This window comes from Pelodiscus sinensis, chromosome 31 (genome assembly GCF_052426305.1).
Source record: "Pelodiscus sinensis isolate ZL-2025 chromosome 31, ASM5242630v1, whole genome shotgun sequence".
Taxonomy (NCBI): Eukaryota; Metazoa; Chordata; order Testudines; family Trionychidae; genus Pelodiscus; species Pelodiscus sinensis.
The window spans coordinates 2,048,016-2,061,209 of record NC_143082.1 but is presented as its reverse complement, the minus strand read 5'-3'; the positions used below and the strand labels follow the sequence as shown (position 1 = coordinate 2,061,209).

At 66.5% G+C, this 13,194-nt stretch overlaps 1 protein-coding gene across 1 annotated transcript in view; it reads right to left on the bottom strand.

Annotated features, from left to right (window-relative positions):
* The window catches only part of PALM3 (paralemmin 3), an 18,710-nt gene extending 5,516 nt beyond the window's left edge, over positions 1-13,194 (bottom strand). Inside the window, exons 1-5 of the mRNA XM_075917149.2 lie at positions 12,880-13,194; positions 6,873-6,924; positions 4,784-4,864; positions 3,637-3,758; positions 668-767 (exon numbers count right to left, since the gene is read on the bottom strand). Of these exons, the coding sequence (XP_075773264.2) occupies positions 668-767; positions 3,637-3,758; positions 4,784-4,864; positions 6,873-6,917 (348 nt within the window). The 5' untranslated portion in view covers positions 6,918-6,924; positions 12,880-13,194. The remainder of the gene's footprint in view (positions 1-667; positions 768-3,636; positions 3,759-4,783; positions 4,865-6,872; positions 6,925-12,879) is intronic.

Here is a 13,194-nt window from a genome sequence, read left to right as displayed (position 1 = left end):
CATTTTGTCACGTGCACATGTGCACCACCAGGAGAAACACATGCAGGCGGGCATGGGCTGGGCCCAGGCGCACAGCTTGCAGGGAACACTGGTCAGTTTTGCTTCCTCTGGGCGGCTTTTCTTTTTCGGCCTGAGACAGAAGCGATTGACGCCGAAAGGAAACACAAAGAGAACCCAGGAGTCCGGAAACGGGGGCTCAGCCATAGGACTGGGGGGAGGAATTCAGGCCACTAACGGTAGAGACAAGGCCATCGGGGCAGGGGGAGAGAGAAAACGTGGCCCGCTCAGCAGAGCCGGACTGGCGAGGCTGAAAGCTGCCCGCCTTCTCCACCAAGTGGCCTGACGGTGCTGCCAGTCTCAGAGTAATTTCAAGAGGTGGCAGGGTCCCGTCTAGTCAGTGGCCAGAATTTTTTCCATGTCAGGGAGCAGCCAGAGTTGTATTTGTACCCGCCAGGTTCACTGAACGGCGCCGGCCAGGAAGCAGAGGGATCAGACCCTGGAGGGATGGGGGCAGGGGACCTGCACATGCAGCGTGTCCGCTGCCAGGCTGTGCTACCAAGCCAGGAGGTGCCACCTTCCGGATCCCCCAGCTCCCCCATTCCTAGGCTGGTGCTCCCAGCTCCCCCACCTCCCACTCCCGTGGGCCCCACCTGCCCCACTGCGTTACCTCACAGGCGCCCCCTGCTGGCTGCTTCACCTCTTCCAAGCCCGCCCGTGGCCCGCTGTGACGCTCCGGGTTCTCCAGCTGCTGCATCTGGGACTGGAGGCTGCAGAGAGATGGAGAGAAAAGATCCCAGGCTGACCCTTCTCCCCAGGCAGGAGAGCAGAGAAGCTGAGCTCAGCTCGGCCATGTAGAATTTTCCCCGGGCCCCTGGGAGCAAAAACTAACACACAGGCCCAAGCTAGTCAGGACATCTGGGTTCTGCCCCTGGCAAGACGTGTCCCTTTATGGTGCCTCAGTTTCCCTTCCCCATCCTTTCTGTATTGAGACTATGCATCTCTGGGGGTATGTCTACACTACCCCGCTAGTTCGAACTAGCGGGGTAATGTATGCATACCGCACTTGCTAATGAAGCCCGGGATTTGAATTTCCCGGGCTTCATTAGCATAAGCGGGGAGCCGCCATTTTTAAATCCCCGCTGCTTCGAACCCCGTGTAGCGCGGCTACACGGGGCTCGAACTAGGTAGTTCGGACTAGGGTCCTATTCCGAACTACCGTTACTCCTCGTGAAACGAGGTGTACCGGTAGTTCGGAATAGGCACCCTAGTCCGAACTACCTAGTTCGAGCCCCGTGTAGCCGCGCTACACGGGGTTCGAAGCAGCGGGGATTTAAAAATGGCGGCTCCCCGCTTATGCTAATGAAGCCCGGGAAATTCAAATCCCGGGCTTCATTAGCAAGTGCGGTATGCATACATTACCCTCCTAGTTCGAACTAGGAGGGTAGTGTAGACATACCCTGGGTCAGTGACCATCCCCCACAATGTCTAGGCAGCACTTAACGCAAGGGGACCCTGATTGATTTACACATACTAATAACAATCTAAAGGGAAATCTCCTTTATTTAGGAGCAGTATAGGGGCTAAGACACATAGGCAAATAGTTCTGAATCCACCAGCCAGACTGCGGGGGTGTCTCACCCCCAGCATGTTCATTTGCACACACATGTCCCAGCCAGTTTATTCCCATGTGCGTGCCTGTTTCATTGGCTTTTCTAACCAGCAGGCAGAAGTGGGTTCCGTGTAAATGGGCATGTTGAAATCGCAGCACTGCCAAGTCCCTTGTGTGTTACGTGTCCAGGCTCAGGGGCCCGGTGGGCGCTGGAGGCTGAGCTCGGGGGCCGGGCGGGCGCTGGAGGCTGAGCTCGGGGGCCGAGCTCGGGGGCTGGGCGGGCGCTGGAGGCTAGGCTCGGGGGCCTGGCGGGCGCTGGAGGCTGGGCTCGGGGGCCCGGTGGGCGCTGGAGGCTGGGCTCGGGGGCCGGGCGGGCGCTGGAGGCTGGGCTCGGGGGCCGGCCGGGCGCTGGAGGCTGGGCTCGGGGGCCCGGTGGGCGCTGGAGGCTGGGCTCGGGGGCCTGGTGGGCGCTGGAGGCTGAGCTCGGGGGCCGGCCGGGCGCTGGAGGCTGGGCTCAGGGGCCGGCCGGGTGCTGGAGGCTGGGCTCGGGGGCCGGGCGGGCGCTGGAAGCTGAGCTCGGGGGCCAACCGGGCGCTGGAAGCTGAGCTCGGGGGCCGGCAGGGCGCTGGAGGCTGGGCTCAGGGGCCGGCAGGGCGCTGGAGGCTGGGCTCGGGGGCCGGCCGGGCGCTGGAGGCTGAGCTCGGGGGCCGGCCGGGCGCTGGAGGCTGGGCTCGGGGGCCGGGCGGGCGCTGGAGGCTGGGCTCGGGGGCCTGGCGGGCGCTGGAGGCTGGGCTCGGGGGCCGGGCGGGCGCTGGAGGCTGGGCTCGGGGGCCGGCAGGGCGCTGGAGGCTGGGCTCGGGGGCCGGGCGGGCACTGGAAGCTGAGCTCGGGGGCCAACCGGGCGCTGGAGGCTGGGCTCGGGGGCCTGGTGGGCGCTGGAGGCTGGGCTCGGGGGCCGGCAGGGCGCTGGAGGCTGGGCTCGGGGGCCGGCCGGGCGCTGGAGGCTGGGCTCGGGGGCCGGCAGGGCGCTGGAGGCTGGGCTCGGGGGCCGGCAGGGCGCTGGAGGCTGGGCTCGGGGGCCGGCTGCGCACTGGAGGCTGGGCTCGGGGGCCGGCTGCGCACTGGAGGCTGGGCTCGGGGGCCGGCTGCGCACTGGAGGACAGAGGTGGAACTTGGCAGTTCAAGAGTGACCGAGAGAGGACTGCTCCGGGGGAGACAAGCAGTGCACATCTGACCCGATGGGGAAGGGGGAGCTGGGGAAGGGCCCCGTTGGTTCGAGTGATGGTCAAACCTAGTGGTTAGAGCAGGGACTGGGAGCCGGGATTCCCGAGGTCTGTTCCCAGCACTGTACCTGCCTCAGTCTGCAGTCACTGCCCCGCCCCCGCTCCGTCCCTCGCTTTCCTCTGGGACAGCTCGGATCGGGCAGAGCTCCCCATCCCCCTTAGACGGACCTACCCCGAGGCGGGGGGTCCCCCAGGGGCATGAGACAAGGAGCCTTCTGAGCTCAATCCCTGCTCCCAGCTGGGCTGCGGCTCATCTTGCCCGCGGTTCTGAGCGGTGATTTAATCCTGCGCTGACTTGGCAGTCGCTCACCTCCCCGTCCCCTCAGCGCCTCGCCGGCCCCACAGCTTATGGGGTTCCTGACGTTTCGCCGGCTTCGTAAATGGCAGACTCCCGGGCTGTGGGGCGGGGGGGGGGGGGACTCCCCGGCTCCAAATCTGGCTGCTTCCCCGTGGTGCCCCTAAAATCCCCCCTCGGCGCCCCCTGCCCGCCCTAAGCTGCTGCTGCCCGCCTCACCCCAGAGGTGGCTGCATTTCAGCAAGGAGCGCGCAACCCCGGGCAGCTTGCTAGGCGGGGGTGAGGGAGTGGCCCAGGGCGGTGGCTGCCACTCAGTGCCGAATGAGTAATCCCCAGTGCTGCAGTGCTGTGTGGCTGTCCCAGAGCTGCCAAGCCCCGCCCCAGAGGTGGCTGCCTTTCCGTGCTGGGGGGAGCCCTCCCCCTCCACGTACCCACCGCCAGCTCCTTACCTGGCCAGATCCTGCTCGAGCTCCTGGATGCGGGACTGTGTCTGCCACAGCGGGGAGGTGGGGTCGTTCTCCGGGGGCGGGCCGGCCCCCTCCATTAGCCACTGGTCCCGCAGCGACTTCCTCTGGGGGAGAGGGCAGAGGCCTCCATCAGCCTCCCCACGGGTCCACACACGGCGACACGCAGTCTGCACCCGGCCTGGCTCACGGGTTCCAGGCACGTGTCCCTACAGCCACAGCACGCACACGCGTGTGCCTGGCCACACGGGGACGTGTGTGTCACCGCAGCAGGGTGTCCTGGAGCCAGCCGGAGGCACACGGTTCCGCCCCAGGCTCAGCGCCCGCCAGCCCGTGGCCCCAGGATGGGGGAGGTGGGAGCTGATTGCCCCCTGGAGCAAAATGCCCCCCAGCAGCCCTGCCAGGGGGCCCAGCTGCCAAGGGGTTATGTAGCCACAGCACATGGGATGCTGGGGTGTCAGGGTGCAGCTGGGTCTCCCCCTGGAAAGCCCAGCTCGGACCTGCCCCCGCCCCGCAGGGGCTCCCTGGTCCCACCCGGCTCCCCCTGCAGCGTGCCCCCCCCAGCTAGGGATCCCCGACCCCCCGCAGCGCCCCCCCACGGCAAGGAATCCCCCAACCCCTCCCCGGCCCCCCCCCCCACAGCGTCCCCCCCGGCAAGGGTTCCCCGAGCCCCTCCCCGCCCCCCGGCAAGGGATCCCCGAGCCTCTCCCCGCCTGCCCCCTCCCGGCAAGGGATCCCCGAGCCTCTCCCCGCCCTGCCAGGAATCCCCGAGCCCCCCCCCAGCAAGGGGTCCCCGAGCCCCTCCCCGCCCTGCCAGGAATCCCCGAGCCCCCCCCCCCAGCAAGGGGTCCCCCCCCCCCCGGCAAGGGGTCCCCGAGCCCCTCCCCGCCCTGCCAGGAATCCCCGAGCCCCCCCCCCCCCAGCAAGGGGTCCCCGAGCCCCTCCCCGCCCTGCCAGGAATCCCCGAGCCCCCCCCCAGCAAGGGGTCCCCGAGCCCCTCCCCGCCCTGCCAGGAATCCCCGAGGTTCCCCCCCCCCGGCAAGGGGTCCCCGAGGCCCCGCAGCCCCCCAGCCCGTCAAGGGATCGATCCCCGGCCCCACAACTCCCTGCCCCCCGCTCCCGGCCCCGGTACCTTGAGCTGCTGCGCTCGCAGCTTCTCCTCCTCCAGCTCCCGGCGCGTCCGGAGGATCCGCTCCTGCACCTGGCGCCGCCCCTGCAGCCGGGAGCGCCTAGTGAGGCTGGAGCCGCCGCCCCGGCGAGCCGCGGACAAAGGGCCCGGGGCGGGGGAGCCACGTGCGGCCCGCGGGCGGCCCGGACTTAACCCTCGCGCTGCGGGCCCGGCGGGGCTGGCCCGGGACAGACTCGGCCCGTCACCGGCTTCCCCCGCCCGCCGGCACTGTCCATGCACACGCGTGTGTGACACTGGCCACCCTCCTTGCACACGCGTGTGTGACACTGGCCACCCTCCTTGCACACGCGTGTGACACTGGCCACTCTCCTGCACACGCGTGTGTCTCTGACACTGGTCACCCTCCTTGCACACGCGTGTGTGACACTGGCCACTCTCCTTGCACACGCGTGTGTCTCTGACACTGGCCACCCTCCTTGCACACGCGTGTGTGACACTGGCCACTCTCCTGCACACGCGTGTGTCTCTGATACTGGCCACCCTCCCTGCACGCGTGTGTGACACTGGCCACCCTCCTTGCACACGCGTGTGTGACACTGGCCACTCTCCTGCACACGCGTGTGTGACACTGGCCACCCTCCCTGCACGTGCGTGTGTCTCTGACACTGGTCACCCTCCTTGCACACGCGTGTGTCTCTGACACTGGTCACCTTCCCTGCACGTGCGTGTGTCTCTGACACTGGTCAACGTCCATGCACGTGCGTGTGTCTCTGATACTGGTCAACATCCATGCACACGTGTGTGTCTCTGATACTGGCCACCCTCCCTGCACGTGCGTGTGTCTCTGACACTGGCCACCTTCCTTGCACATGTGTGTATCTCTGAAACTGGTCAACGTCCCTGAACACGCTTGTGCGTCTGATACTGGTCACCCTATGTGCATGTGCATGTGTCTCTGACACTGGTCACAGTGTGCACACGCGTGTATCCCTGACACTGGCCACATGGCCACCCCATGTGTGTCTCTGACACTGGTCAATGTCCGTGAACACGCGTGTGTCTCTGACACTGGTCACAGTGTGCACACGTGTCCCTGAAACAATTCACCCTCCCTGAAGATGTGTGTGCCCAACATTATTCACTCTCCCTGCACATACACGCCCCTGACACTGGTCACTTTCTGTGCACATGTGTATCTCAGACACTGGTCATCCTTTGGGCACACATGTTGCCCTGACACTGTTCACTCCCAAATGCACATGCGTGTCCCAGTTCGCCCTGTGTGCACATGTGTGTCCCCGCCACTATTCAGGCCCCCGGTGCCCACGCACACACCTCTGTATCCCAAGCTCCGTGCGCACGTGTGTCCCTGACACTCTCCTCCCCAGTGCACACGCGTGTTACAGAGACTGCTCACACCCATGTCCATGCTCCCTGGGCCCGTGCACACGCCCGCCTGGGCCCCACCCCCCTTCCCGGGGCCTGCTGTGGCGCGGGGGCTGGGCAGGCGGCCAGGTCCCTCTCTCAGCCTGACAGGCCTGGCCGGAAGAAAAGCTGCGTCTGGAGCCTGCTGAATAATTGATTTGCTAATGCCAGGCGCTGGGGGGGGGGAGCCAGTGCTCATGTTACACCCCAGGCTGCTGGGCCCCAGCGCCGCTCAGAGCTTCCTGGCTCTGGAATTCAGCCCAGCCCCGGGGCCCGCACACACAGGAGCTCACAGCCGTGATGAACGGGCCAGTGCTCAGCCCAGTGCCCAGAAAGGGGGCTAACCCCCCCCCCAGCACACGAGGCCTGGCTGGCCGTGGCGGGGGGCACGTAGCCGGGCCGGGCCAGTCTCTCCCCGCAGGGGGCGCTGTGAGGGGCAGGCGTGTTGGCTCGGGAGGGAACTCGGGGCGACGCTCGGGACTTAATGCCTATTTGCCCTTTGGCCAGGTGCCTGCTGCCAGGCTCCGGATATTACCCCTGGGGACACCAGCTGTGGGGCCCTGGGGCTCTGGGTGCAAGGAGCACTAAGGGAGGCCCCAGGCCGGATGGCGCGGGGCGGGGGACCGGCCGGGGGCACTGGGCTGGGCGTGGGGAGGGCTCCACTCACCACGATGGCCTCCAGGCGCTGGGCGTACAGGGAGCTCTCGGCCATCTTCCCTCTGAAAGGCAAAGGCAGGCTGGGGATGTGGCCAAAGGTCGGGCCAGCGGGCCCTTCACGTGCTGCTTTTCCTTCCCTCCCTCGCCTCCCGCCCGCTCCCCGTCCCTCGCCGTGGCTCCCGGCCCCTGCGCCGGCCTCCGCTTGGCTCCGGCGCCCTGGCGGGACTCAGCAGCAAGTCCGGGCAGGGCCGGGGGGCTGCGGAGTCGCTCTGGAGCTCCGGGCGTGGCCGGGAGTTTGGGGGGGTCACCACTCCCCCCACCAGGCCTTCCGGTGCGAAAAGGTCCCTCTGCCCCTGGGGTTTTTCGGGGGCTTTTTTTCCCCAGTGAAATCTAAGTCTTCATGTTTGCAAAGCCAGGAGGTGCTGGTTTTGAGGGGCTACGGGGGGCGGGGGTTACTCAGTCCTGGCTTCTTCCAGCAGGGGGCAGTGCAGAGAGCAGGGTGCTCCTGGCCCCCCATGGCCGGGACTGGCAGCTTGAAATTGCAGCTGAGTGCCCGGGTCTACTAACCGATCCGCTGCCCCCCTGTGATGCTTCCCCGGCCGCCCCAGAGGCAGCGATCAGCAGGGTGGGGGAGGAGGAAACCCAGAGCCCCTCATGCGCCCTGTGCTGTGCAGAGAGCTGTACCCCGGTGCACGGCGGCACGGGACAGGGAGCGCTCCCACAGCTCCGAAATGCGGCTGCTTCTGGGGAGTGTTGGGGCGTGAGCAGCCGGCGTGGGTAAGTCATCCTGGCAGGGCTTTCATGCTGGCGCAGTCCCGCCCCCTTTCCCCACCCCCAGAAGGGTGGCCCAGGGCAGGCACCGGCAGGGAGAGGGGTGGGGGATTTGCCCCGGGGAAGTGCAGTTGCCAATCGGAGCTGGGCCCCTTTGCCCCTGGGGTTACTTGAGGTTGTTTCGTCCAGCCCCCAGCAACAGCCAGGTTAATAATGGACCCTGGCAAACCGCAGCACCAGGGGACAGAGCCCGGCGCTTGCCAGCCAGGGAGCTGGGCCGGAGGGACCCAGGGCGGGAGGGGCCGTGGGTACGAGCCAGGAGGCAGGCGGGGGCTCCGCAGACAGCAGGGGGCAGGGAGTCACTCCCTCCTCCCACCTAACGCCTCCACCCCCTGCACGGGCTGGCTCCCACGCGTGTCCACCCCCCCACGCGTGTCCACCCCCACGCGTATCCACCCCCATGCATGTCCACCTCCATGCGTGTTCACCCCTCCAACACATCTCCACACCACACGTATCCACCTGAACATGTATCCACCCCAACACGTATCCACCCCCAGGCGTGTCCGCCCCCCAACACATATCCACCCCCCAACACGTATCCACCCCACGCGTGTCCACCCCAACACATATCCACCCCCACGCATGTCCACCCCCCCAACACGTATCCACCCCCACGCGTGTCCACCCCAACACGTATCCATTCCCATGCGTGTACACCTCAACACATATCCACTCCCACATGTATCCACCCCCACTCATGTCCACCTCCCCATGTATCCACCCCCTCGCGTGTCTACCCCCCAACATGTATCCACCCCCCCAACAAGTATCCATCCCCCAGGCATGTCCACCCCCAACACGTATCCACCTCCCCACACGCTTATCCATCCCCTAGGTGTGTCCATCCCAACCCGTATACCCCCCAAATCCATATCCACTCCCCCACGCGTGTCCATTCCCCACACGTGTCTATCCCCCCCATGCATGTCCACCCCCACATGTCCATCTTCCATGCAAGTCCATTTCCCCCCCATGTGTGCGGGGTCTATGCATGTTAAGCCCCCCCCCCCCGCTCACTCCAATTGCACACAGGGTCCATTTCCACATGCACGCTCCCCAGTGGCGGCGGCAGTACGGTGATGCTGGGGAAGCAAGCCCCGTGTGTCATTGCCGGGGGCTGTCACGCAGCTGCCGTGCCCCACCCCAGAGGTGGCCGCATTTCAGTGTTGCACAAAGCAGCCTCCATCTCCACAGAGAGATGCTCCGAGATAACACTCCAGAGACATAAGGTCCTGGCCCGGGTTCAGCCTTCTCTCTCCTTATCCTTTTCTTCCTGGCTCGCCCTGCCTCCCGCCACCTCCCGCCATTTTACTCTTGTCCTGTCCCCAGCCGCTAATTGAGCGCCAACCCATCTGCCTTCCTGACAGTCCCCAGCCGCAGGCCAGCGGGGTGGGAGCAAGGGAGGGGCCCGAGGGAGCGAAGTCCCCTTGTATCCACGCAGACAGAGCTAGCCACAAAGGCAGCACGTGAGACGCGCCTGCGCGCCCACCAACCGGCTAACCTGGCTCCTCCCTTCTTTCCATCCTAGGGCAGCCATGTCCCACCCCAGAGGTGGCTGCCTGACAGCGCTGGGTAAGCCGTGCCGGTGCGGGGTTGCTGTGGGCTGTTATACAGCTGCCGTGTCCCACCCCAGAGGTGGCTGCCTGACAGAGTGGGTAAGCCGTGCCGGTGCGGGGTTGCTGTGGGCTGTTATACAGCTGCCGTGTCCCACCCCAGAGGTGGCTGCTTGACAGCGCTGGGTAAGCCGTGCCGATGCGGGGTTGCTGTGGGCTGTTATACAGCTGCCACGTCCCACCCCAGAGGTGGCTGCATGACAGCGCTGGGTAAGCCCTGCCGGTGTGGGGTTGCTGTGGGCTGTTATACAGCTGCCACGTCCCACCCCAGAGGTGGCTGCCTGACAGCGCTGGGTAAGCCGTGCCGGTGCGGGGTTGCTGTGGGCTGTTATACAGCTGCCACATCCCACCCCAGAGGTGGCTGCCTGACAGCGCTGGGTAAGCCGTGCCGGTGCGGGGTTGCTGTGGGCTGTTATACAGCTGCCGTGTCCCACCCCAGAGGTGGCTGCTTGACAGCGCTGGGTAAGCCGTGCCGGTGCGGGGTTGCTGTGGGCTGTTATACAGCTGCCACGTCCCACCCCAGAGGTGGCTGCATGACAGCGCTGGGTAAGCCCTGCCGGTGTGGGGTTGCTGTGGGCTGTTATACAGCTGCCACGTCCCACCCCAGAAGTGGCTGCCTGACAGCGCTGGGTAAGCCGTGCCGGTGTGGGGTTGCTGTGGGCTGTTATACAGCTGCCGTGTCCCACCCCAGAGGTGGCTGCCTGACAGAGCTGGGTAAGCCGTGCCGGTGCGGGGTTGCTGTGGGCTGTTATACAGCTGCCACGTCCCACCCCAGAGGTGGCTGCCTGACAGCGCTGGGTAAGCTGTGCCGGTGCGGGGTTGCTGTGGGCTGTTATACAGCTGCCACGTCCCACCCCAGAGGTGGCTGCATGACAGCGCTGGGTAAGCCGTGCCGGTGCGGGGTTGCTGTGGGCTGTTATACAGCTGCCGTGTCCCACCCCAGAGGTGGCTGCCTGACAGCGCTGGGTAAGCTGTGCCGGTGCGGGGTTGCTGTGGGCTGTTATACAGCTGCCGTGTCCCACCCCTGGAGGATCCTAGGGTCTGAGAGCTGCCTGGGACGCCGCCGATTTGCTGAGCTGGGCTGAGGCCTGCCAAACTCGCTCCAGCTAGCCCCACACAGTTCTGTGGTTCAAGCAACTGCCGCTGAGCGCAGCAGGGACCCCGGGTGGGTTCTCTCCTGGGGCATCGATGGGAGACCCCTGCCCAGACAGCTCCGGATGGCGCTGGCCCACGCCCCTCCCTTTTGGAAGTAAAGGCTCTTCAGGGCAAAAGGGGCTGGGAGGCAGCCCAGCCGAGTGCCCGAAGGAAACACCTGGGAGCCAGGATTCCTGGGTTCTCTCCCCAGCTCCGGGAGGGGAGTGGGGTCTAGTGGCTAGCGCAGTGGGGGATGGGAGCCAGGACTCCTGGGTTCTATTCCCAGCTCATTCATGATGAGGCTGGGCAGGCCTCTTCGCCGCTCTGTGCCTCGGTTTCCCCCATCCGATCAATGAGGAACCACTCCACAGGTTTAACCAGTCGGAGAGGGATCCTTGCAGTGACTCGCAGGGCCGTGGCTCTCCCCCCCGCCCCCCGCTCGCTGTCAGCAGACAGCCCAACCCAAGGGCGAGCCCTGACGTGTCAGATCTCATCCGGCAGCTCCCACCCGGGCGCCCCAGACACCAAGAGGGAGTGTCCCCCAAAACCTGTTCCACTCGGGCCTGCTCTGGCAGCCGGCCGCCCCTCCCGCCAGCCCCTGCAGGGCACGGAGCCAGGCCGCCTAGGCCGACTAATTACCTTGGATTTGCTCCTGCCCAACGGCTGCAACCTGTGGGGAGCGTGTGTGGCAGGAGCCCGGCCCAGGGAACCGAACCAGATTACGGGATCCAGCCCCGATTCCCCCTCCCTGCCTGGCCGCGGAGGGGGCTTTGGAGGTTAGCTGCATCCCTCTCCCAGCTCGGCACCCTCCCCCTGCACCCTCCAGCAAACATCGGGGGTCCCTGAGCCGAGAGAGGAGAAGGAATTTGCCCCCCCTCCGCCCGCTTGGAGGCCTGGTCTCTGGGGGGCACCGTGGCTCTCTGTCTCCCCCACGTGGCTCCGTGGCAGCGGGCGGGACTGCGCTTCCTGGGAGGCAGTGCTGCTCCTTAGAGCCGCTCCGGATTTAGGGGTGGGAGCCAGGACTCCTAGATTCTAACCTCTGCTCTGGGAGGGCAGTGGGGCCCAGTGGTTACAGCAGGGAATGGTGGGGGCCAGGACTCCTGGGTTCTTTCCCTGCTCTGGGAGGGTAGCGGGGCCCAGTGGTTACAGCAGGGAATGGTGGGGGGCAGGACTCCTGGGTTCTTTCCCTGCTCTGGGAGGGCAGCGGGGCCCAGTGGTTACAGCAGGCAATGGTGGAGGGCAGGACTCCTAGATTCTAACCTCTGCTCTGGGAGGGCAGCGGGGCCCAGTGGTTACAGCAGGGAATGGTGGGAGGCCAGGACTCCTAGATTCTAACCTCTGCTCTGGGAGGGCAGCGGGGCTCAGTGGTTACAGCAGGGAATGGTGGGGGGCAGGACTCCTGGGTTCTTTCCCTGCTCTGGGAGGGCAGCGGGGCCCAGTGGTTACAGCAGGGAATGGTGGGGGGCAGGACTCCTGGGTTCTTTCCCTGCTCTGGGAGGGCAGCGGGGCCCAGTGGTTACAGCAGGCAATGGTGGGGGGCAGGACTCCTGGGTTCTTTCCCTGCTCTGGGAGGGCAGCGGGGCCCAGTGGTTACAGCAGGGAATGGTGGGGGGCAGGACTCCTGGGTTCTTTCCCTGCTCTGGGAGGGTAGCGGGGCCCAGTGGTTACAGCAGGGAATGGTTGGGGGGCAGGACTCCTAGATTCTAACCTCTGCTCTGGGAGGGCAGCGGGGCCCAGTGGTTACAGCAGGGAATGGTGGGGGGCAGGACTCCTAGGTTCTTTCCCTGCTCTGGGAGGGCAGCGGGGCCCAGTGGTTACAGCAGGGAATGGTGGGGGCCAGGACTCCTGGGTTCTTTCCCTGCTCTGGGAGGGCAGCGGGGCCCAGTGGTTACAGCAGGGAATGGTGGGGGGCAGGACTCCTGGGTTCTTTCCCTGCTCTGGGAGGGCAGTGGGGCCCAGTGGTTACAGCAGGGAATGGTGGGGGGCAGGACTCCTGGGTTCTTTCCCTGCTCTGGGAGGGCAGCGGGGCCCAGTGGTTACAGCAGGCAATGGTGGGGCCAGGACTCTACAGCATTCGAAGGACAATGGAATACTCTGCCTGCCTCTACCCCCCTGGCCAGTGCTGCTATGGGCCCCCAGCGCCCCCCCGGGCATGCGCTCACTTTCCGTGATCCACTGGGCGCTCTGGCCTTGGCCGGGTGAACTCCCCTTGTGTGGCCTCTGGGACGCGGCCGGAGCCCCGACCAGCCGGCGTCACGCCCCGAGGGCGGCTCGCTCTGGCCCTGGGCTGCATCGGGCCTTGAGGTCCCCGCCCCGGAGGGCGCCCCAGGGAAAGCTCGGTCCCTCCAGCGCGGCCCCGCGCCCTGCTCTCTCCCCGGCGGCTCCGGAGCCCCCGGCCCAGCGAACAGGTGCCTCAGACCCCCCGTCTCCACTTACGCTTGCTGCGGCTCTCCCCGGTGTGCGTGAGGGGGTCTCCGGGCGGGGGTCCCCTCCCCCCGTCCAGCCGGCAGGCACTGCTAGGCCGGACTGCCGCCGCTCCGCCGTCCGGCTCGCCAAGTCAGCAGCGCGGCATCGCTGACTCCCTCCCTCCTCCCGGCGCGGCTCAGGTGGGGGGGCGGCTCGGGAGAGCTGGTTAGGCCGGTTTGGGCTCGGGCGAAAGGCAGAGGCAGGGAGATGGATTTCCCGGAGGTCGCTGGAGCGGTTCCGGGTCTGGACGCCCTTGAGAGCTCCCCGGCTCCCCCCAGCCCGGGC